Below are 26338 nucleotides of genomic sequence, written 5' to 3' on the forward strand. Positions count from 1 at the left end.
TATTAAAAAAGATAGTTAACTGTATAACAGCCTCCTACAAGTCCTTCAGGAAGCACTGTTCCAGCAACCCTGAAGAAGGCACTGTTATTCTAGGAGATGACAGTTCCATGCATCTTATTGGCCCTAAAGACCTTCAGTGGGACAAGATGTGGAAGTCGGAGACAGTGACATTGATTATCCTGATCCTTGCAGGCCTAGGCTAATGTGTCTGTTTGTATTTTGATTAAAAAAAAAAAAAAAAGGCTGGCCGGGCGTGGTGGCTCAAGCCTGTAATACTAGTACTTTGGGAGGCTGAGGCTAGAGGATCACTTTAGGCTGTGAGTTGGAGACCAGCCTGACCAACACGGAGAAACCTCATCTCTACTAAAAATACAAAATTAGCCGGGCATGGTGGTACATGCCTGTAATCCCAGCTACTTGGAAGCTGAGGCAGGAGAATTACTTGAACCCGGGAGGTGGAGGTTGCTGTGAGCCGCCGAGATCATGCCACTACATTCCAGCCTGGGCAAGAAAAGTGAAACTCCATCTCAAAAAAAAAAAAGATTTAGAAAGCAAAAAAGGAAAAGAAAGAGGAGAAAATAGAAAAGAAAAAAAAAAAACTTACAGAATATAAACCCAAATACAGCTGTATAATATTTTTTGTGGATTAAGATAACTGTTATTACAAAATAGAAACAAGTTTTGAAAATTAAAAAGCTTATAAAGTATAACAAGTTATAATAAGATAAAGGTTAATTCATTATGGATGAAAGATAAAATTTTCTTATGAATTGAGTGTAGTCAACATATATGATATTTATAAAGTCTACAGTAGTGGGCAGTAATGTCCTAGGCCTCACAATTACTCACCACTCACTCACTGACTCACCCAGGTCAACTTCCAGTCTTGCAAGCTCCATTCACGGTATGTGCCCTATACAGGTATACCATTTTTTATCTTTTATACTATCTATTTACTATACTTTATCCATACTTAGATATGTTTACATACACAAATACCATTGAATTACAATTGCCTATAGTATTAGTATAGTAACATACCATCCAGGTTTTCAGCCTAGGAGCAAAAGGCTAGACCATATAGCCTAGGCCCTTAGGAGGCTATACTATGAAGATTTGCATAAGTATACTCTATGATGTTCGTACAAGGATAACATTGTTTAACAACACATTTCTCAGAATGTATCCCCGTTGTTAAACAACATAGGACAGTATAAGTATATCACAGTAGGTGCAAGAATGAGACCTGATTAGTGGGAAGGAGAGCCATGTTCTTTCATCCTTATAGTACCAAAGCAAACATAATCAGGATGGCCAAATGTGGCTTCTTTGCACCCAATAGGAAAATACAGGTTGTAAGTTGCTAGTTACTTAGCCTGTTTCCTAGGGACTAAATTCATTTTAATATGCAAATAATTGATGAAGAGCATTAAAATACTTATTTATCAAATATCCAGTGCTTCATAACTGAAGATTAGGTTCCTATATAGGTATTTCCAGGTTGGTAAGAATTTTTCTTCTTGTGCTTGATACAATTTTTTGCAGACAGACATCAGAAAAGGGAAATATTGCTGGTCTGAAATCAGGTGTATCTTTAGTGAAATATGGATTAATCTCATCTCAGCAGGTTTGAAAGTCTCATTTCATCTTGAATAAAATAGTTTGTTAGCTTTAAAAATTGAATATACTTATTTCTAATTGTCTTAAGTAAAATGTAGCCAATAGCACAGAAACGTGGGTTTTAATTAGCATACTATTATTTGTAAGTATCATTATTACTTCCTAAGATCTGTAAAACATTTAGATTTTCACCAATAACACTTTTTTAAATTTTACTTAGACAAAAGAAAGTAAAGCCATTTTATATCAAACATGGTGGAGTTAAATTCACAGATTTCCAAATACATTTTGCTTTTTATTTTTGGATTATAAAACACGTATTCATTGAATATAAATGACCAAAACCACAAGCAGAGAATTGAAAAAATAAACTTCTAAGAGTACTAATAGGATATTTACTATTTACTATTTAGTTTTTTTGTTTAATATCTTTTTCTGATCAATTATTTGTAGAGGCTTGAAGTGATATGGCATACATTATTTTGAATCTCATTTTTTCACTTTGTACTGTCCCATAAACACTTATTCAAAACTATTAATATTCCTCAGATAATCAATTTTAATGATTAATTTTACACATAAATGCATTATTGCATCTTTAATTCTTCTCCTTGTTTAGACTTTACATTGCCTCATATAAAAGTGAGATGCACTTCTTTGGACATAAATTTTTTTCTTCACCTTTCTAATTACCTTTTAGGGTACACATGTGATATTGTAATTACCCTTTTAAGACCTGATATTCTAAGGATGGTATAAATTTCAATTTGTTCTTCAAAAACGTTCACTTGTATTACCATATACGGCTAAATAATCATTATGTATCGTCATTATTTTAAATAAGATTTCAGAGTAGTTAACTTCAGATGGTAGGATATCAATTAATTGGAAAGCACATGTGTTGTGTATTTGTGTCTAAATATAAATACACACACAAGTAGGTATATATACACACACACATATTTAAGGCAGAGCTTTTGAAACATGTCTTATTTTTGTGACTAAAATTAGTGTTAAAAAAGGAAAAAACAAATGTCCTAACTTGCGAAGCTTGAAAGTAGCTTTTAAAACACTAACAATGCCAAATGCTGATGGGAACGTGACGCAACAGGAACTCTCATTCATTAGGATGGGAATGCAAAATGGTACAGCCACTTCGGAAGACAGTTGACAGTTTCTGACAAAACTGAAAATACTCTAACTATGTAATTCAACAACTGTGCTTCTTTGTATTTACTCAAAGAGGTTAAATACTTATTTCCATACAAATATCCACATGTGGATATTTGTGATAGCTGTACTTATAATTAACAAAATCTGGAAGCAACCAAGATGTTCTCAATTAGGAGAGTGGATAGAAAACTACGGGACATCTAGATGACGGAATATTATTGAGTGCAGAAAAGAAATGAGATATCAAGCCCTAAAAAGATACGGAGAAACTGTAAAAGGAACTGCTAATTGAAATAAGCCAGTCTGAAAAGGCTACATACTGTGTGACTCCAACTATATGATATTCTGGAAAGGCTAGAACTTTGGGGAGAGTAAAATATCTGTGGTTGCCAGGGGTTAGAGAGGAGAATGATGAGCAGGCAGAGCACAGAGATTTTTAGGGCAGTGAAACTATTCTATAATGGACTACAACGGTGGATTCCTGTCACACATCTTTCAAACCCACAGAATGTTTAATACAAACAGTGAAGTTTAATACAAAAAGTGAAGCTTAATATAAACCCTGGACATTGGGTGATACTGATGTGATGTGTCAGGGTAGGTGCATCCATTGTGACAATGGATCACGGGTATGGGATGCTGATAGTGGTGTGGACTGTGGTTGGGAGATGGCAGTGAGTATACAGAACATCGCTGTACTCCCCATTCAATACTGCTGCAAAACTAACACTGCTCCAAAAACTAAAGTATATTTCACACCCTTTAAAAAAAGTATTTCACTGTCATTTTAGTTTGCATTTTTAGGATACTAGTGAAGTGGAGTCTATCCATCCCCAGAATCTTGATGGCACTTGTGACTTTCTTTGGCCAGTATAATGCCAGATGTTGAGGCACACCAGTTTTGCATCTAGGCATCTACGGATCTTACATATTTCTATACCTTTTCTTGGAACTTTAAACCTGCTTAAAATGGATAGTGTACGGGAGGATGAAAGACATGAAACTCAGTCACTGAAGCCAACAGTGTAATTATTGTCAAATGTACAAATGAGGCCATTTAAACCAGCTAGCCCCAAGAGGAGCAGAAAGTTTACTGCAGACCCATAAAGGAGACCCTGCCCACATCAGCTAAGCCTGCAGGCACTGCCCAATTCACCTACAGATTCCTGAACAAAATGAACGTTCATTGATGTAAGCCACTGGGATTCGTGATTTTTACATACCATTCTGGCAATGGATAACTGATACATTCTACCTACTTAAAATGCTGTTATTATACAAAAAGTTGAGCATGCCTATAATTTCATAGACTATTGAAACACTTGTGTAATATACTTTTTTTTATTTGCATGAAGGTCGGCAAAATTATAGAAAGTACCATTACTGTATAATTTTATTAGAAATTAATATGATATTGATAGGAGATAATGAATCTCAAGAAAAAATGTGGCAACAGAGTAGGAAATAATGTTAACGAAGACATTAAACTATTCTCATTGAAAAATTAGTAGAAAAAAATGATTTCGTTTCTCCATAAAAATGTATGAGAACTTATATGTGAATTTATTAAATAATGTTCAAATAAGAGAATATTGCCAGGTAGAAAAATTGCCTTTTGACTCAATGAACTTATGAATAATATCAACAGAAGAATGATTCCTAAGGAGGCGGAACAAATTTTGTCTACGTGTTAGATTATTAAGGATTCATATACTAACTAATTCACTTGTTAACTATGTTAAATTGCAAAAAAAAATTAAATATAGAGATAGATACTAATACGTATCTCATAAGAATGTCAGAAAGAAAGAGATGAAGCACACTTTCAGGAGTACTTATTTTTCCTTCTTGACTAACATTAGTATTCTGGTGCCTTTACATATATTTATAAAAGCTGTTGCCGGGCATGGTGGCTCATGCCTGTAATCCCAGCACTTTGGGAGACCGAGGTGGGCGGATCACGAGATCAGGAGACCGAGACCATCCTGACTAACACCGTGAAACTCTGTCTCTACTAAAAATACAAAAACAAAAACAATAACAACAAAAATTTAACCGGGCGTGGTGGCGGGAGCCTGTAGTCCCAGCTACTCCGGAGGCTGAGGCAGGAGAATGGCGTGAACCCGGGAGGCGGAGCTTGCAGTGAGCCGAGATCGCGCCACCGCACTCCAGCCTGGGCGACAGAGCGAGACTCCAAAAAAAAAAAAAAAAGGAAAGCTGTTATAGTCTAATGTGAATTTTGTTTATTTTATGTGGTGCACTAATTACTTGACAGCAAAGCTCTCAGAGAAACATAAAGTGCCAATATTTATTTTAAATCATCAATCAGGAATGAAACACATCTGCAAATAAACTAATTGAAAAATAGGCTCCATTGATAAAATTGCGACATACTAGGAGCTGGATTAAAATGCATATTATAATAGAGATAGATGCATTTTAAATGTTGTTTAAGCAATTATATTGCTTTGTAAAATCATGTATATTGGACAGTACTTCACGTCAAAAACAAACACCTCACTTGGTAATGCATACACACACTCACACCTATGTAGGTCACATATAGATATTTAGACTTCATACTTCCTTTCATTGAATTACACCAGTAAGAAAAACCTGATCCATTTATGTAAAGGATTTTAACAAATGTTAGATGCTGTAGCAGTTTAGTTTAAGTCAAGAAAGAATAAACAGATATCAGAGCTAACAGAGGCTTAGCATATTTGAAAATGTCCTAAGCCCAGAAAAATACAAAATTTTCGATGGAAAAATATGTAAATTGTGAGAAAGCAAATATGGATTCTTTCTATGGCATAATTTGATTACAGAATTTGAAAGACAAGATGAATTACTGCTAAATACTCTTAGAGATGTGTCATGTCCCATTACCAGTGTTTTGGGGAATGCAGTGGTTGCCTACCCCAAGGCTGCAACTATCAGCCGATATAAAAAGCCCCTAGCACAGAGTAATTATTTGCAAGATGGCTTTAATGGTGATTTCCCAGAAATATTATAAAACACTGAAACAGATTGAAAACTAAATCTAATTTTAATACATGGGAGAAATACTTATTAGGTCTGAGGATGAGTTTACTAACTACCAGGAAAAAGGGCAGTGATGCTATTATTATTCAAAATAATAAATTCGTAGAAATTCTTGCCCAATACGATTATTTTTATTAAGATAATATTATCTTTGCTTGAAAACAACAAATAAGACAATATTTCAATTATACTTTTGAAAAGCTAATGTTTACTAATTTTTTTTTTTACAAAATAGCAAAAACATAAACCCTTCTTAAGATTACTACTTTTATTTCATTTTAAAACTTAAAATTCTCTTTCTAAATGTCCTACTAAAAGAGTCATATTATTTAAGATATACTATATGCTATTACTTGCAAAAATAAGTTTATATGTGGAGATAACACACATATTTCATTAAGTTCAATGGGATTTAATCTATTCTGTGTCCTGGCTATTAGGCATCCAGAAGGGAAAATGGTTTTAATTTTCTGGACTTCTGTCACTTCTTATAGATAAAAAAAAAGGCACTGAACTAAAGTTTCCCACCCTCCCCCACTCTAGTCTACTGTACAATATATCAAACCTATCAACTAACAAGTCTGTAATTTCTGTATTTTTTTATTCCACAGCTAATTTTCATAATCCTTCATTTTCTCTGGCAACACTTCTAGTACTCTAATGAACTTCATTTTGCACTTGCTATGTATGATTTTGTGATTTATCTTATGCCACAATTCTTACAGTTTATTTCAGGAAAAAGAACTTATCCCTTGGTAGTTGTTTGCACTTGGATAAAAATGACTGAATTTTTCTTTATAAAGTCAAGGAAAGGAAATGTACTGCCGGGCTAAGACTAAGCATGAAAGATTTCATCTGAGAGGGACAATTTGTCAGAAAATCATGAGGAGGTGCATATGGAAGGGCATAATGGAAGCAGTCCTGCAACATTAACAATATCATTCACTCTCATCCATCCTGTAATAAATCCACACACACCACACTGAGGGCCAGTGCAGTCTCTCCTGCTGATTCTCACAGGCAGAGCTGTAGTCATGCCCTAGAAGGTGGAGCCCTGTCTCATCTCCAGGGCAAGCGCCATGATGGGTGTCCTAAGGAATGAACTGGGAAAATGGAAATGGCAGCTCAGAAAGGTGGACAAAAACTAAGGGCTTAAATCACCTTCAGAGTGCTTTTCTTATCATGGGCAATGAGTTACTACTCAGCGAAATATAGTTTAACCAGTGCAAAGACTAAACTGCAATCATAGGAATAAAATAGCTTTCTGAAAATCGTTTCTTTTATAAAGGTGTCATTAATAAATGCCATTGTGCTATCCAGAAATTAAACCTACGCCCACTCTGTTAAACTCAAAAGTGTAGTCATACTTGGCACTTACAGAACAGTGTTAACCATTCTAATTACATGGTAATTATGAGAGATTAGGTACATTCTTCTATTTAATTAATAAAGTTTGAGGGCATTAAAATATCTTTTGCCCAAGTTCAAAATAGAATTAATAAGCAGTAATACGGTATTTATATATGTAACGGTGTTATATGAAAGCACTGAGTTATACCATGTAAAGGAAGTAAACCATTTAATGAAGAATATTTTATAAAGGAATTTAAATTTAAATTTAGTAGCATTAATACAATGAAATGTGGTGGAATATCTGAAACTATACAGCCCATGCTTTTAATCTTGTTCATCAGTGTGACCTCGGGAATTTTATTTAATTTCCCTAAGTTTCTGCCTTTTCATCTGCCAAAGGGGATACAACATTTGCTTTGCAGTGTTATTGTGAAATCCCATAAAGCCTGGTCTATAACACATATAATCTTGCTGAAAAAACCACCTGCTAAATAAATATGGGCTCTCTGGCATCTTAAACTTTCCTCTCTTATTTAAAGGTTATAGCCTGATGGTTATAATTCAGGGTATTTTACAAAAGAATTCACAATATAATATCTTAATCAGGTAATAATTTGATAATCTGTTCATTAAGGAAACTCAGAATATTTAGAATCAATACAGAAATTCCAATCTATTATCCAGACAATTGGTAAGTATTACATTTTCAAGATGTTTCAAAAGAAGATTAGCTCTCTCTGACAAATAAGCTCCCTCATTCAGACAGGCCAGAAAGGTTGCTGACAGGTGATACAGGTTTTCATAATCTGCTTAGCATCATCAAAATAACAATGATGGTTGACAGCTCAACTGTTCCTCTTAGAAGTTCATGTAAATGCTTTTTATATCTCAGCACTAAATTAGAATTTCATAAAGAATCTTTTTTATGCCTTCATCAAGGACAGAAGACATTTTTCCTGGCAAAATGTACCATATAGAATAACTTTCATTAGTCACAGCTAATAATGCTTGGAAATAATATTTGTTCTTACACTTTACTGGCACTAAATGAGTGTTTACTCTAAGGTCTGTTTTAAAGAGCTTTTGTAAGTGTTCACTCACTTAATGCTTCCAATATCTCCATGAGATCAACATCATTATCACCGTTTTACAGAAGAAGAAATGAAGCCAGAGAGGTTAAAAGCAATCAGCACAAGGTAACCCTGGTAAGAAGCTAGTCCTGGAGCCATAATGTGAATCAGCTATTTGCCTCCAAAGCTCATGTCCAAAGCCTTCGATCAGGTTAATATCCTCAATCTTGTTAATATCATCTGTATTTACAAGATTATAAACTCCTTCACTTATTTGTTAATGCATATTTATTGAGATCCTTTTATGTGTCTAGGTTTTATGCTCTACCTTAATAGAAAGAGTCAGTTTCGTTCACATGGTGGATAGAATCTTAGTGAAGATGGAAGAGCAGAATATGAATAAGTCTGATAATGATAGTATAGGTTGTTAATTAGTTGTTAGTATATATCAGGTACTTCAGAAACACTTTTATTATTTTAATTCTTTTGATTTCTACATCAGCCTGATGAAATAGATCGCACCCATTCTACAGGGGAAGAAACTAAGCCACAGTTTAAATACAGTTTAACCAATGCACAGTTTAAATAACTTGCACTAGGTAATACAGATAATAAATGGGAAAGTCAGGACTTGGATAAAAAGGTTTAGCTCCGGGGTCCATACTTTGAACCACTGCTTAAAGGCTAGTTGGAGACGGTTTTAGCAGTACCAGCAACCTAATGAATTCTTGCAATCAACACCCATTTTGTATGAGAAAATACCCCACGGGCAGGGAAGACAGGGTCCTGTTTTATTCCCTGGCTACATAACATTTACGAATATAAAAATGAATTCATTTTATGTTCTTAAATTGTTGCATATAAAAAAATCCTGATTTATTTGTGGGCTTTTGAGAAAAATGAATGCTTACAGGTAAAAGTATGAGGTTCTGAATTTTAAAAAGTTGGAGTTCTACTAAAGTTCTATTAAAGTTTTTAAATTTTAAAAAGTTGGAGTTCTATTAAAATTCCATGAGAAATGCACATAACAAAACATACACCCCTGATTTCATCCCTGTGAGCTACTTACATAAAATTTCTCCCGTTTTCTAATTTCTGCTGTTACTGACCTTTTTCAGCTTTCATTCAGTAACTGAAAATTAGGTTATAATTTTTATTTGGCGTATGTGCCTGTGCATGGGTATGTGTATTTTTAAACATCAAAGTGAGTTCAGAAAAATCACAAATATCCTGCATATGAGACCAAATTGGGTCAGCAATTTTCTCAAGAAATTGTTGTACTCTCTTGATTTCAATTGTTAAATGAAGAGGTATCTGGGGGGAATTGTGTCTGATTTTGCTGGGCAGGCTGAAGCTCTCCTGCAGTTGGTGAGGCTGAAAGTCTTGAAACACAGTTATTTTCTCTTCCTGTTTAAGGCCAGATTACTTTTTCTAGAGGGGTTGTAAAGAAGTGTTAGCACAGAGGCTCTGGTGGTTGGTAGTAATTTACCAGTTAATTGCTGGCTAATGTCGTTTCTTAATTACCAGGGTATCTTGTCTTAAGGTAGAGTACTATAGAAAATAGTGACTTTAAGTAAAATTCAAGTTTGTGTGTGTGTCCAAAAAAGAAAAGACAGGTTTTACAGTAGTTATTACTGAGGAAGTCAGACAGAGCTAGTAATTGGAGCTTCAAAGGACTGTACTTTCACTGAAAAACTATCTTCCCAAAGTGCTTTTGGATTCGGAGAGAAACTATGCTGTTTTTCTTCCTATCAGGGGAAGCTAGCCACCCTGGATGAAAGATGTGAACAGATGAGTAATGCCACTTTGTTCATAGGAGATGAGTACATTCAGCTAAACATGGGAACGGATCAGAATCTGAAATAGTTTACTGAGAGGGCAAGTGAAAAATTCAAACATTAAATTTGAAGATCCCTCTACTGAAAGTGAATCTACACTTTTAAAACTTAAAAATAGTCACCGAAAAATAATGTATCACTACTATGTGCTCAACCAAGATATCAAGATAAATAAGAACAGCTTCTGCTCCTTAGCGAATTTACACTTCAAAGGGACAAGGAAATGGGGGGAGGTGGATAGGGGAGAAGAGGTACATATTTGGATGAATCATATAATTGTATTTCTAATACAACATAGTAAATCCTATCACAGAGATAAGATATATGAACACAGACATATATGAATACAGACAAATAAAAGAATAAATCTGCCAGAAAAGGCCACAAACGTAAGGAAAGAAACAAGTAAATAAGGAAGATTATTATGAGGTAGATAGGTGATTAGATTTGTAGCTAAGGAGGTAACAAGTTAGTTTAGCTGGGAATTAATTGTTAAGAGTTAAGTTGGTAAGGTCAAAAAAGAAACTCCTACAGGTTGCTAGTGGTGGTATAAACTGATACAATCACACTGGGGAAAAAAAGGTGGCATTAAAGGTTAAGATTCCTAGAGTTCCTTCTAGACGTTAGAACCTACAGAAACTCTTGTACTTGTACAAATGTAATGACCAACATTGAACGTAGAAGAATGTTCATAAGATCATTGGTTGTGAGAGCAAATTAAACAACAAAAATACATTGGAAACAACTTCAGAGAAGAGATAAATAAATGAGATTTGTTCATTCAAAGAATGTATAGCTGTAAATAAATGAATTACAGCTGCACAAGGAATGATATATCTTATGTGCTAAAAACAATATAATGGTTGAATTGTATACAAGGAAATATGCATACACAGGCATACAAATATAAATGTTTAGATTTATGCATTTATTTTATATGATTTATATAAATAATTTATATAAAATTTATATTTATGCATTAAACAGGCATATAAATATAAATACTTATGCATATAAATATGCATAAATAAAAGCAGGAAAAGTATTCAGGATTGTGGTTATCTACATAGACTTACAAGATATTGGTAAAGTTTGCTTTTTCTTTTGTAGGATGAAATATTTCATAATAGTTTAAAGTGTCAATGATGACAGTAGGTTGTACTACTGCTATGTGTGGGGTCTAAATGCAGGATCTGCTGAGAATTATGAACCTTGGTGTTCTGAACCCAAAACTGTTTTTTCCCACTTAATAAATACCTTTGCGTAGACCAGAGGAGTATCTCCTGTGCTTATGAGGTCTTAGCCAGCAATAGGAGACCTGGGATTGCTGGTAGTCCTTGCCATCAATTCTTCCCAACTGAAGGCAGCCCTTTAGAAGGACATACCTCATAGTGCCATAAAAAATTAGCTGCCTCGCAGTGCAGATAATGTCAAATATCATATTCATTCCAAAATTACTTATCTGGCAGGCACTGTCTTCCACCTCGGGAAAAGAGAAGTGGGAAAAATGTCCAAAATCCTGGCCCTATAGAGTGTCCATTCAGTCTGGGCAAGGGGAAACAGACACTAAACAAGGTAATATAAAAAGAAACTGTTTTGTGATGAACATGCTAGGGAGAGGAGGAAAAAGAAATTAAAAACGAATGAAGCCAGTGTGTATTTCAAGTTTTAACTTCATATATGACTATCCACATCTATCAATTCTAGATAAGACATAAAATGCACTAGGATAAGGACACAGCTTTGATAAATAGAGCTGGCTGGATAAATGCAGATGGAGAAGTTCATTAAAAAATTATCATCTTACAGCTGGATGCGGTGGCTCATGCCTATAATCCCAGCAGTTTGGGAGGCTGAGTCGGGCAGATCACTTGAGGTCAGGAGTTTGAGACCAGCCTGGCCAACATGGTGAAATCTCATCTCTATTAAAATACAAAAATTATCTAGGTGTGATGGCAGGTGCCTTTAATCCCAGCTACTTGGGAGGCTGAAACAGGAGAATCATTTGAATTCGGGAGGCGGAGGTTGCAGTGAGCCGAGATCATCCCACTGCACTCCAGCCTGGGCAACAGAGTGAGACTCCAGCTCAAGTTTAATATATATATACACATTATATATATATGTATTTTATATATATTCTTATTAGAAGGTAAAATGAAGAACTGTGGGAATATCTTATTTTTGGAAGGCACGGTAACTAATGATAGCATACTGCATATATACTGTAGCCATCTGCAGTAGGTCCATAATTGCTATGAGAAATGCCGCTGGATTAATGATGAAGATAAAAACAATTGAATTGGTGAAAAGAAGAATGTAGATATGCGATACTTTATTTAACAAGGTATTTGAAAGAACACAGGAATTAAGACTCAAAAAATGTATAGTTTATTTAAAAATGTTAGCTTGACGACAGAAGGGAGAAAAGTAAATATGGTAACTCTCAACTTTAGAAAGGTACACTAAACGGAAACAAATGTTTTCATCCTGCAAAAGAAAAAGCAAACTTTACCAATATTTTGTAACTCTAGGTATATAACCACAATCCTGAATATTTTTCCTGCTTTTATTTATATTCCTGTTTAATGCATAAATATAAATTTTATATACAATAATTATTTATATAAACAAAATGTGATAGAAAAATAAGAATGACTCTGGTCTGTAGCTATAAAGGGAAAGCTATCTTGAAAGGATTAATATTATTATAAACATATAATTATGGTTATGTAATATACATGATATCTGAAATGAAGAAAAGTGACAACCAAAGAAAGCAAAGTGGTTACATACAGATCTCCCTTACATATTCTGATTTTTAGACCTTTTAAGAATGTTATCAAAGATCTATGTGCCTGTATGCGTGCATATGATGTGTATGAGAATATATGGTGGTCTTGGAACATTAAAAATTCCTGTCCAATTGAAAAAATGGAATCAGAATACCATGTTTGAAGTTGTATTCAAGGAATTGCTAACAGAACATCATTTAAGAGAGTAGACTGATGGTCAGCAGAGGCTGGGAACGGTAGTGGAGGTGGGGAAAGTGGAGATAGTAAGTTAGCACAAAAATCTAGTTAGAACAAATAAAATCTAGTATTTGATAGCACAAAAGGTGACTAGAGTCAACAATAATTTACTGTACATTTTAAAATAATGAAAGGAGTAAAATTGGATTGTTTGTAACACAGAAGATACATGCTTGAGAAAACAGATACTCCATTTACCCTGATGGGATTATTACACATCATATGACTTTATCAAAATATCTTATGTACCCTATAGATATATATCCCTACTGTGTACCCACACAAATTAAAAAATAATAAAATTTAAAAGATATTTGAAAATAATAAAACTATATAGTGATTTAATGAGATGATTTGCTTATCACTGAAAGGAGGGTTTAGGCAGATGCCAAGTCACCAAATGGAGAAAATACTGTAAAATGACCTCTTGTAATATATAGATAGTTGTTCTAAAATTTCCCAATTCCTTCTCAATCCAAAATGACGATGACATTCAATTCTTTTCTTGGGATTTTCTTTCAGCCAACTGTCATCCCACTGATCACGCAAGATTTCTTTTCCCAGTTTGTTCAATTAATCAATTGCTTCAATTATTACCCAGGTCTAGGTATTCTTGACTTCTCTCTAAGTCACAGCATTCATTAGTTTGCTCTCCCCATTTACTTAATAAATATTACTTATATTTTCATTCCTTTTTTTTTTTTTTTTGCTGACTAGTTACCATATCTAACAGAATTATATCAGCTAGAGGCCGCCAACTCTTAGTTGGTACTTTTGTTCTTAAAATCAGTACTTTATTTTTGTAATGATCTTCAATTCTCAAATATAGAACTAATTTACTTAGAATAAGTGTTGAGCCTAGAAAATAATACTGCCTCAGCAGAATGCCTGGATTTGATAGACCTGCTAGGCTAGTCTATTAGCTAAACCACAAAGATGTTATAGTAATCAACCAAATAGCAACTGATAACATGGAAATGGGCTGTACCAACCTCAACAAATTGAAGTTTTAAAATTTCCCTCTTCAACATATATATATATATATATATATATATATATGAAATAGTATATATATATATACACACACTTGCTCTCCTAGCCAGGAGATTATTTATTTCTATCCTAAGTCTTTCATCCTGTACTATAAAGTCATTTCCTTTTTTTTTTTTTTTTTTTTTTTGGTTTTCTACAACTGAGTATCTCAAAAAGCAGAAGAATTTTATTTTCTACAAAATGAAAAACACAAATTATTTCCAAAAATACAAGGGCAAATCAATCATACACATCATGCACAATATCAGTCATAATGATGGACTTCAACAAACAGCATAAAACATGTTGGCAGCTATCCTTGATATGCTAAAAATATTGCTATGCTAAAAATATTTTATCAATATTTTCATAAAAATAACATGCCCCGTTTGCTCAAATAAAAGATGTTAACAGCCACAGATTTCCATGTGTTGGATAGCAATAGTTATAATGAAAGTGAAATACAGTTTGTGCGGATCAATAGTACTCCCCAAACAACTGACACATTATTTTCTACTTCTTACTATAGTATGACAACTAGTCTTTGCATTCTCTGTAGATATGAAAACGAACACAATGCACTAGTTAAAACATAAAATTGGTTTTATTTTACTGCTCTGATGGAAGAGGATTACAAATTATTTAACACCCTTCAAGTATATACAACATAATCTCCAGTATTCAGGATTGCTAAAGTCTGTAACTACATAAGGAATTCTGAATTATTTCTGAAAAACTACAAATGACTAAATTGAGCTAGAAAGTGTGTTATCTTACAAAGAGTGTGTTACCTTACAGTGTGATTCATTTCTGAAAACTTTATCCGTGTATTTTACTTCAGCTACATGAAAAAATTTTTGTGCCTGAAGGAAGGACAGTTTTCCTTCTGATTATAAAAAGGTCAAAACATAATTTTTCAAAAGACATGCCTCAAAGGAAAACGTAAAATAAATAAATAAATAAATGCCAACAGTCCTATGGAAACAATCCCTTTTAATTATCTCCAGGACCATGTTGCATTATATTTTACATTCTGGCCAGCTGAGGTTCAAATTAAATAGCTCCATGGGTGACAGGAACCCTGGGGCCCATGAGGATCCTGAGGACACAGGTGACTGTGTCAATGATTTCCCAGGGATGGCTTATCCAGCCTTGGTGTCAGCATGGGGCAAAGTATTGGGAGTCTGATGCATGTAGCCATGTAATTACACATTTAAGTATATTTTTCTAATTAATTTCAATATGCCTGAAAAGCTTACAAGGCTTGAACCTGAAAATTCCTGGGGTTGAGTCATTGGATGGAATCAATGCTCCCCGAAGTGAGAGACCTGGTCCTATCACTCATGAGCTTTTGAAAGATGCCTTTTGATAGAGAAAATCGTATTACTGAAATTTCAAAATTTGAAGAATATGCTTTATCTCATTTATAATATTAATTTTTAGTTAAAAAATGAGCCTGAAAATGTTTCGGCAACTGATAGTCTTGTTGCTATTTAAAGTAGCACAAAAGAATGTGCAGGAGCATAAACATTGCTCCTACCATATGATCAATGACCCCTAAAGGGCACCCAGACAGTAGGCAGAGAAGGTAGGAGCAGAGCTGAGAACATAAACATGATGGCTAGAGTTGTTGATATATGTGTCAAAATATTCCCAAATGAGAGGGCAAAGTGAGCCAACTTTTAGACAAATAAGTGATTCAGATGCATTCCCAGATAATCTCATAAGTGAGAATGTACCTACTAGCCTTCAATTCAACCTCTAGCCACCCACAAGTGGCCTCATGCCTTGATCCCTGGCCTGGGACACGTATCCATGTCTAGGCAACAGTTACTATTTTCTAACTCTGCAAAAACATTGACTCCTGCCCAACTTTTCTTTGCCTTTAGTTTCTTATTTGGTGAATACTCTTCAAAATTATAATTTATTGGAAAAAAAATGGAATTATGGCTCATTTCCCTCCACCAGCACATGCTGGTTTATCTTGATGTGCGCAGTGACAGTGTTTCTTCTCTGGAAGGTCAGGCCACCTGCCCGCCCAGGCAGGCTCCTTACAACACATAATTGTGACGCCTTACAACACAGACTGAAGCTAGAGTCATTTTCTCTTCTGAGATTCTGTTTCTGAGTTAGAATTAGGTGTCAGTGAAGTCAGAAAGAGATGATTCTTGCTAAATCAATACCGAGTGGGGTTTAAAAAACAAACAAACAAACTGTAAACAGCCCAGAATAGGAATATCAGTGAAGTTAAACAGCCAGCTTTAGACTCACTCCTGAGGATGCAGAGTTCTAAAGAATAATAGCAGTCTGGTCAGCAAGTGAAAGATAGTTGCTTATATGTGAAGATATCTGAGGTCCCCAAGCAAAGGCAGAATGGTCTAAAAGCAGAGTAGAAAAACTGAAGGCATCAGTCAAAAAATATAAAATGAGCCAAACTGGACTTTGCTGAAGCCACCGAATTTTCCCAGATAACTCATGCTCATAAATTTATTATAAACATTCAGTAAACTGCAGCAAACTTCATTAATACATTATACAATCATTTTGTAATTAGTTATTTTTATAAAAGAGTGATTTAATTTCCAGTTGATCTTCCATTTATGAGGGATGTGCTATGAAAGAATAGGGTCACCATCTGATGGCAATTATAGGCATTAGTCAATGTAGTTCAGGAGAAATTCCAGACTTTTAGATTCAGTCATGCCGTATGTTACATAGAAAGCAGATATACAGAGATATAGAGGTATATGTGTTAAATGAAGTAATTCAAAGGCACATGATTTATAATATTAATATTAATTTTAATGTGAAATACCACTTCTAAAAACAGATTCATTTCTTAAATTTAAAGGCACAGTAAGTAATATTCATACTTACTGATTAAGTGTTCTTCAAACATTCTAATGAATCAATGTGCTATGCTGTCTCATGATCTAAATTTCCCACACTTAAATGGCAGGTAGTAATAGCATATGTGTGTCAGAACTAAACCTACTGAATGTAGTCTTAAAATAAAATATTATTGTCTTTGGGATTTAAAAACACGCACTTATAAATATTGATATGAATAACCTTTGATTAAAAAATTAAAGTAACAGAGCTAGATTGTCTTTGAACCAAGAGCAATAAGATGTAAAATCATAGTGGTACTTACCACAGTGAAATTCATAACTTTCAATATCCATATTGTCATGGCTAAGTTAACTATCATGGTAACCAACAGCAGAAGGACAAAGAAGTATAAGCACCTCTTTCGCCATCCATAAATTCCCACTGGATAAAGTTGTGCATTCTCAGTCCTTGGCAGGTTATTCTGTTGGGTTGCTAGTATGTATTGTTCTCGTGTCATCTGAAAAAGAAAAAAGAAAGTAAGAGAAAGAAGGAAAGAAAAGAAGCATTAAAAAAAAAAAAAAAAAAAAAACCATGATTTTTCCTAAACAAAAGATACAATGTACCTTAAAATAATTGGCAGTACCATTCAGGACATAGGCATGGGCAAGGACTTCATGTCTAAAACACCAAAAGCAACGGCAGCAAAAGCCAAAATTGACAAATGGGATCTCATTAAACTAAAGAGCTTTTGCACAACAAAAGAAACTACCATCAGAGTGAACAGGCAACCTACAGAATGGGAGAAAATTTTTGCAACCTACTCATCTGACAAAGGGCTAATATCCAGAATCTAGAAAGAACTCAAACAAATATACAAGAAAAAAACAAACAACCCCATCAAAAAGTGGGGAAAGGATATGAACAGACATTTCTCAAAAGAAGACATCCATACAGCCAACAGACACATGAAAAAATGCTCGTCATCACTCGCCATCAGAGAAATGCAAATCAAAACCACAGTGAGATACCATCTCACACCAGTTAGAATGGCAATCATTAAGAAGTCAGGAAACAATAGATGTTGGAGAGGATGTGGAGAAATAGGAACACTTTTACACTGTTGGTGGGATTGTAAACTAGTTCAACCATTATGGAAAACAGTATGGCGATTCCTCAAGGATCTAGAACTAGATGTACCATATGACCCAGCCATCCCACTACTGGGTATATACCCGAAGGATTATAAATTATTCTACTACAAAGACACATGCACACGTATGTTTATTGCGGCACTATTCACAATAGCAAAGACTTGGAATCAACCCAAATGTCCATCTGTGACAGACTGGATTAAGAAAATGTGGCACATATACACCATGGAATACTATGCAGCCATAAAAAAGGATGAGTTTGCGTCCTTTGTAGGGACATGGATGCAGCTGGAAACCATCATTCTTAGCAAACTATCACAAGAAGAGAAAACCAAACACCACGTGTTCTCACTCATAGGTGGGAACTGAACAATGAGATCACTTGGACTCGGGAAGGGGAACATCACACACTGGGGCCTATCATGGGGAGGGGGGAGGAGGGAGGGATTGCATTGGGGAGTTATACATGATATAAACGTTATGCACATGTACCCTAGAACTTAAAGTATAATAAAAAATTAAAAATAAAATAAAAAAAAAGGAAACAAAACAAAACAAAAATAATTGGCAGTGAGTATTCAAATAACTATTGCTGTGTAATTAAAATGTTATAGAAATCTTCGAATCATTTTCAATATAGTTTTTTAGAGATGTTTAATTCATTGTTATATCCACAAGATATATATTATTTCCAGTCAGATTTGTCCCATTTCAACAGTCAGCTTTTCTCTTGGGATGCTCAGGTCTACCTCCAGTTACCAGTAACCAAATAACTCTACTCATATCCAAGTGACATCGTTTGGATCTGTGTCCCCACCCAAATCTCATGTTGAATTGTAATCACCAATGTTGGAGGTGGTGCCTGGTGAAAGGTGATGAGATCATGGCAGTGAATTTTCCCCTTTGGTGCTGTTCTGGTAATACAGTTCTCATGGGACTTGATTGCTTAAGTGGGTGGCACCTCCCCACTCTACCTTGGACCTGCTCCTGCCACATAAGATGTGTCTTTTTCCCCTTTGCCTTCCGCCATGATTGTAAGTTTCCTGGGGCCTCCCTAGAAGCAAAAGCCTCTGTGCTTCCTGTAACAGACTGATGAACTAGGAGCCAAGTAAACCTCTTTTCTTTATAAATTACCCAGTCTCAGGTATTTTTTTTATATCAGAGCGAGAATAGATGGATACACCAAGCTACTCTTAGACTATGCTTTACCTGTTCTTTGCGGTAGAGATTGACTGTATCACTGGGATGTTCTGTACCTTTCTCTAAAAATGCAGGATACAAATGGTTCAGTATATATGCTTCAGTAAAAATATTAGTATATTTGCAAGAACCTATGGAAAGAAAATTCACATTTGTGTGGGTTCATGTAGACAATAGCTATCAAATTGAAAGTTTTATTTAGAATTATGTTGGTTATTTTAGTTGTATTTCAATGAGTTATCAGAAAAAAAATTAACTCTAAGAACACTGTATATTGCACCATACTATTTCATAATGTAATGAAATTAGAAGTCAGTTCTGAAAAAGTGAAGATGATATTCTTTGATAATGCATAAATTCAGGTTCTAGAATTAATTCTTTCAATAAGCAAATAGATTTTTTCCTGTCTTATACAACTTAGAAATAATGATAAGAAGACTGAAACAATATGAATAAGCATTGATTATGTCTTAAGTGTACAATTTTCAGAATAACTAATTTATTATCAGAGGGATGGAAACTGATTTTTATAAAATATGATTTTCTATAGGACAATAATTGTTCATTATTATTTCTTTAGGTTTTTCTCAGATTGCTTTTATACTTATTAAATGACTAACCTAACAGAAATACTTCTGAATAAATTATATGCAAAAAAATTAATAAGTAATTAAATTATGTTATATAATATAAAATATATGTACTGTAAAATTATCATTATAATGTTCATTGACTCAATCCTACTATAGATAAAATGTTGAGATTTTTTTTTTCCATAGGTTTTTTGGAATCAGATGATATTTGGTTACATGAGTAAGGTGTTTAGTGGTGATGTGTGAGATTTTTTATGCATCCATCACCTGAGCAGTATATACTGAACCCAATTTGTAGCCCTTTCTCTTTCACCCACTTCTCACATTTCCCCCTGAGTGCCCAAAGCCCAATATATCATTCTTATTCTTTTGCATCCTCACAGCTTGCTCCCACTTATAAGTGAGAACATGCAGTGTTTGGTTTTCCATTCCTAAGTTACTTTTACTTCTTAGAATAATTGTCTCCAATCCTATCCAGGTTGCTGTGAATGCCATTCATTCATTCCTCTTTATGGCTGAGTAGTATTCCACTGTACATATATATACCACGGCTTATTGACTGATGGGCATTTGGGCTGGTTCCATATTTTTGTAATTGTGCATTGTGCTGCTATAAACATGAAAGTGAAGTGTCTTTTGTGTATAATGACTTCTTTTCCTCTGGGTAGGTACCCAGTAGTGGGATTGCTAGGTCAAATGGTAGTTCTACTTTTAATTATTTAAGGAATCTCTCTGCTGTTTTCCATAATGATTGTACTAGTTTACATTCCTACCAGTGGTGTAGAAGTGTTCTCTTTTCATTGCATCTACACCGATGCATACTACTTTTTGATTTTTTGATTATGACCATTTTTGAGGTAGTAAGGTGGTATTGCATTGTGGTTTTTATTTGCATTTCCATGATCATGAGTGATGTTGAGTATTTTTTCGTATGTTTGTTGGTCATTTGTATATCTTTTTTTTTTTTTTTTGAGAATTGTCAATTTATGTCCTTAGCCCACTTTTTGATAGGAGTTTTTTTTTTTTTCTTGCTACTTTGAGTTCCCTGTAGATTCTGGATAATAGTCTTTTGTTGGATGTATAGATTGTGAAGATTTTCTCCCACTCTGTGAGTTGTCTGTTTACCTTCCAGAGTGTTCCTTTTGTCATGCAAAAGCTCTTCAGTTTAAGGCCTACCTGTTTATCTTTGTTTTTATTGTATTTGCTTTTGGGCTCTTAGTCATGAAATCCTTGCTTAAGCCAATGTCTGGAAGGGTTTTTCCGATGTTATCTTCTAGAATTTTCATAATTTTGGGTCTTAGATTTAAGTCCTTGATACATCTTGAGTTGATTTTTGTATAAGGTGGGAGATGAGGATCCAGTTTCATTATCCTACACATGGCTTGCCAATTATCCCCACACCATTTGTTGAATAGGGTGTCCTTTCCCTACTTCCTGTTTTTGTATGTCTTGTTGAACACAAATAGACAATCTAAGGTCACACCTCAAGGAACTAGAAAAACAAGAAAAACCAAACCCAAACCCAGCAGAAGAAAGAAAATAACCAAGATCAGAGCAGAAGCAAATGAAATTGAAACAAACAAACAAAAATACAAAAGATAAATGAAACACAAAGCTGGTTCTTTGAAAAGATAAATTAAATTAATAGACCATTAGCAAGATTAACCAAGAAAAGAATAGCAAAGCTCCAAATAAGCACAATTAGAAATGAAATGGGAGATAATACACTCGACACCACAGAAATACAAAAGATCATTTAAGGCTTCTATGAACACTTTATGTGCATAGACTATAAAACCTAGAGGACATGGATCAATTCCCAAAAAGGTACAACCCTCCTATTTTAATTCAGGAAGAATTAGAAACCCTGAACAGACGAATAACAAGCAATGAGATTGAAACTGTAATAAAAAGTTACCAACAAATGAGTCCAGGATCAGTGGGATTCACAGTCGAATTCTAACAGATATTAAAGAAGAATTGGTATCAATCCTGTTGACACTATTCCAAAAGACAGAGAAAGAGGGAGCGGGTCACAGTGGCTCACACCTGTAATCCCAGTACTTTTAGAAGCCAAGGCAGGTGGATCATTTGAGGTCAGGAGTTCAAGACTAGCCTGGGCAAAATGGTAAAATCCCATCTCTACCAAAAATACAAAAACTAGTTGGGTGTGGTGGTGGGCACCTATAATCCTAGCTACTTGGGAGGCTAAGGCAGGAGAATTGCTTGAACCTGGAAGGTGGAGGTTGCAGTGAGCAGAGATCGTGCCACTGAACTCCAGCCTGGCTGACAGAATGAGACTCACACTGAAAGAGAGAGAGAGAAAGAGAGAATCTTCCATAAATAATTATATGAAGCCAGTATCGCTCTAATACCAAAACCACAAAAGGACATAACGACAACAAAAAACTACAGACCAATATCCCTGATAAACATAGATGCTAAAATCCTTAACAAAATACTAGCTAACCAAATCCAATGGTATATCAGAAAGAAAATTCACCACGATCAAGTGAGTTTCATACCAGGAATGCAGTGATACGCAAGTCAATAAAAAATGTGATACACCACATAAACAGAATCAAAAACAAAAATCACATTATCATCCCAATAGAGGCAGAAAACACATTTGACAAGATTTGCATCCATTTATGATTAAAACCCTCAACAAAACTGACATAGAAGGGACATACCTCAATGTAATAAAAGCCATCTATCACAAACCCTCAGTCAACATAACAGTGAATGGGGAAAAGCTGAAAACATTCCCTCTGAGAACTGGAACAAGACAAGAAGGCCCACTGTCACCACTCCTCTTCAACACAGTACTAGAAGTCCTAGCCAGAGCAATCAGACAAGAAAAAGAAATAAAGGGCATCCAAATTGGTAAAGAGAAAGTGAAATTGTCACTGTTTGCTGATGATATGATTGTACATCTAGAAAACCCTAAAGACCCCTCCAAAAAGCTCCTAGAACAGATTAATGAATTCAGCAAAGTTTCAGTATATGAAATTAATGTACACACATCAGTAGTTCTGCTATACACCAATAGTGACCAAGCTAAGAATCAAATCAAGAACTCAACCCCTTTTACCATAGCTATAAAAAATAAAATAAAATACTTAGAAATATACCTAACCAAGGAGGTGAAAGACCTTTACAAGAAAATCTACAAAACACTACTGATAGAAATTACAGATGACTCAAACAAATGGAAACACATCCCATGCTCATGGACGGGTAGAATCAATATTGTGAAAATGACCATACTTACCAAAGCAATCTTTGGTAAGTAAATTCAATGTTGAGAAATTTTTATAAAAATTATTTGGTTTTTCCTCTTTGTGTTTTAATTTCAAAATTACTATAACTTCAAATTGCATTAATGTACGTTAAATCTTATGTCTCCATTTTTTTTACCATTGAGGCATGTTATGCTTCATACAATAATAATAGTTGGATAAGCTATTAAAACATCATAATTTTAAATGAATTGGAAATGCTGATAACAGTAGATGATTCACAGCAAGTTCTCTCGTAATGTAAGTGATGTTATTTATTATTATTATTTAAGTTAATATTTACAATTTCCTTAAAACTGGCCATAAAGCTTTATTCCTTAATTAAACTCTGACTTGGTGTAGATGTGAAACCCATTATGTTTATGTAACGTGTTACAACAGATGATAAGTTGCCAAGGAATTGACTTTGCCTGAGGAATTTGGTAGAAATTTCATGGTTCTGACAGTGGTTTTGATAATATAGTAGCGAAAACATAAAAAAAGAATAGGATGAAGAGAATTTGGTTAAGGTGTACAAAATATAGTCCAATAGAAGGAATCAGTTCTAGTATTTCAGCAGAACAGCAGGGAAATTATAGTTAACAATAATTCATTGTATATTTCAAAAGGGCTAGGAGGGAAGACTTGTTTTTTTTTTTTTTTTTTTTTTTTTGAGGCGGAGTCTCGCTCTGTCGCCTGGACTGGAGTGCAGTGGCCGGATCTCAGCTCACTGCAAGCTCCATCTCCCAGGTTTACGCCATTCTCCTGCCTCAGCCTCCCGAGTAGCTGGGACTACAGGCGCCGCCACCTCGCCCGGCTAGTTTTTGTATTTTTAGTAGAGGCGGGGTTTCACCGTGATAGCCAGGATGGTCTCGATCTCCTGACCTCGTGATCCGCCCGTCTCGGCCTCCCAAAGTGCTGGGATTACAGGCTTGAGCCACCGCGCCCGGCGGAGGGAAGACTTGTAATGTTCCCAACACACATAAAAAATAAATGTTTTAGGTTATGAATATCCTAATTGCCCTGATTTGATTATTCCACATTGTATACAGATATCAAAATACTACATCTACCAGAAAATATATACAACATACATATATATATATATATTTTTATTTTTTGAAAGCAGAATTTAAAAAATGAAGAGGATAAAGGAGCTCTGGGGATTAATGGGAAGAACAAGGAGGGGCGGAGAAGGGGAAGAATGCGGATGTAGGAGGAGCATAGGAGAAAGCAGGAGATTGAATGTTCCTCACTGGCGAGTAGGAGATCTTCCGCTTGTAGAGCTGGTCTCTGAAAATTCCAAGTTAAGTGCTATGACTCTTCAGATGATCGAATCCCCTTTATCTCATGTTAAAGCAAACTTATTTTCTAGAATGTTCTATTTCTACAAATTATATTTCAATATGAAGGTGAAATTAACGTGCGTTAGAAATGAAAATGTAAAAGACATACAACTACAAAGAAAATTGTCCTTCAGCAATAAGATTGAAATTTTGTTTTGGTAAAGCAATAGTGAATCGGTAACTATATTAAACACCTCTAACAATTTTGACAAGCAAATGAGATAACAACAGGCTAGAAAAAAGTTGTGAAATAAAACAAAAAAGTTATGGAATTAAAGCTATGTTTATCTCCTCAAGAAATTCAACATTATTTTCTTTAATAAAGCTTAGTTTAACATTATTATTTTATATACTGTCTTCATCACAAAATGCTTTAGAGCATCCATGCTGCAATAAGACGAGGTTAGACTTTTCTTTTAAAAGTTCCTTTTTATTTATTTTATTTTATTTTGTTAAATGTGAGTACTTTTCAAGATCACAAAAGCTTTCAATGGCTGTTTTAGTGCAATAGTAGTACTAGCAGAAGAATAAAAACATATAATTCTAAGTGATTATGCAAACTATCCTACATTTGAAACTTTACAACTTTAGCCTTAAATGCTTAATGTTGCCATGTTTACGCATTAATTATATTCTTAAATATCTTGCTTTCTTTGGCATTATGAAACTTCTATAAATAAAAGAGTTTTTTACTAAGTGCCTACTGTCATTCTAATGGAAGCTACCAAACCATGCTACAATTGCAGAGGTACTTACTTTCTCGAAACAGTTAAGTGGATTTCAGAGAGTTAATCACAATTTCCTGAGAGACAATATCATAGTATCAAGATGTTGCTCTGGTTTCATAATATTTCTCTACCTCCCTTGTGATATTAATTCAATGTCCTCAAAATCCGTTTGTTACAATTATCTGGGGTTTTTTAGCTACTTACGATAACTAGGACCCTTTTTATCTTACTTTTGCCATTCTGTTTCATTATCACATTTTATGTTTAAAAAACATTCATTAGAATCAAATGACTTTTGAAATCTAATGTTTCTCAGCTAACACTAAGGAAGTTTTCAGCATTTTTGGGTCAAAATGAGTATCCACATTGCTTATATTACTAAATGCATTTACTTGGATCCTCCTGCAATTCAGGGAAGAGCTGGTTTAAATTTGCACTTTGAAATTTCTCTACAAAGGAATACACTTTCCAATGCAGTATTTTATCTAATAATGTAAATAACATTTCTGGCAAGATGTTATAAGGTTCAATGAAAAATGCCTGATCAAATAGAATTACATGTCAATTTTCGGACATTTTTCTCCAAAGGTGTGAAAAATCTGGTTTTCAGACAGGGTTAGTTTTCCAGTAAATTTAAAAACACAGCATGTAGACACCAGAAGAGAATGAATTAATTTGGAATTACCTAAACATAGTTCATCACTAATAATCTAGTCCTAGAGAATTCTGGTGACTTCTACTGATCTGGATGGAATGGGAGAAAAAATAACCAGGGTAGCAGAGACCATTTGGTACCTTAGTCCCTTGCCTCACGTAAGGGGGCAATAGTTCAAAATACCAAGGCCCAGGAAATATATGAATAATTCCAAACTAACTGGAATCATTAATTCAGTATTTTTATATAAGTATTCAGAGTTGGGAATAGTAGTTGGTATTCCAGGCAGAAGATGGTTTTCATTTAATAAAATATTTATGAGTGAAAACTATTGGAAGGTAGACGTCAAGACTGATGCATTATGAGTCTCATATGTTGGGGAAAACATAATA

General features: G+C 34.5%; 1 protein-coding gene across 4 annotated transcripts in view; it reads right to left on the minus strand.

Moving 5' to 3' along the window:
* The window catches only part of SGCZ (sarcoglycan zeta), a 1239166-nt gene that overhangs the window by 507404 nt on the left and 705424 nt on the right, over positions 1-26338 (minus strand). For 3 of the 4 annotated variants that reach the window (XM_033225907.1, XM_033225909.1, XM_033225896.1), the window contains exon 2: positions 17315-17509. In XM_033225907.1, the coding sequence (XP_033081798.1) occupies positions 17315-17509 (195 nt within the window). The remainder of the gene's footprint in view (positions 1-17314; positions 17510-26338) is intronic. The other variant, XM_033225918.1, reaches the window with a different exon arrangement.

This window comes from Trachypithecus francoisi, unplaced genomic scaffold (genome assembly GCF_009764315.1).
Source record: "Trachypithecus francoisi isolate TF-2019V2 unplaced genomic scaffold, Tfra_2.0 Contig01440, whole genome shotgun sequence".
In the NCBI taxonomy this organism is placed as follows: Eukaryota; Metazoa; Chordata; class Mammalia; order Primates; family Cercopithecidae; genus Trachypithecus; species Trachypithecus francoisi.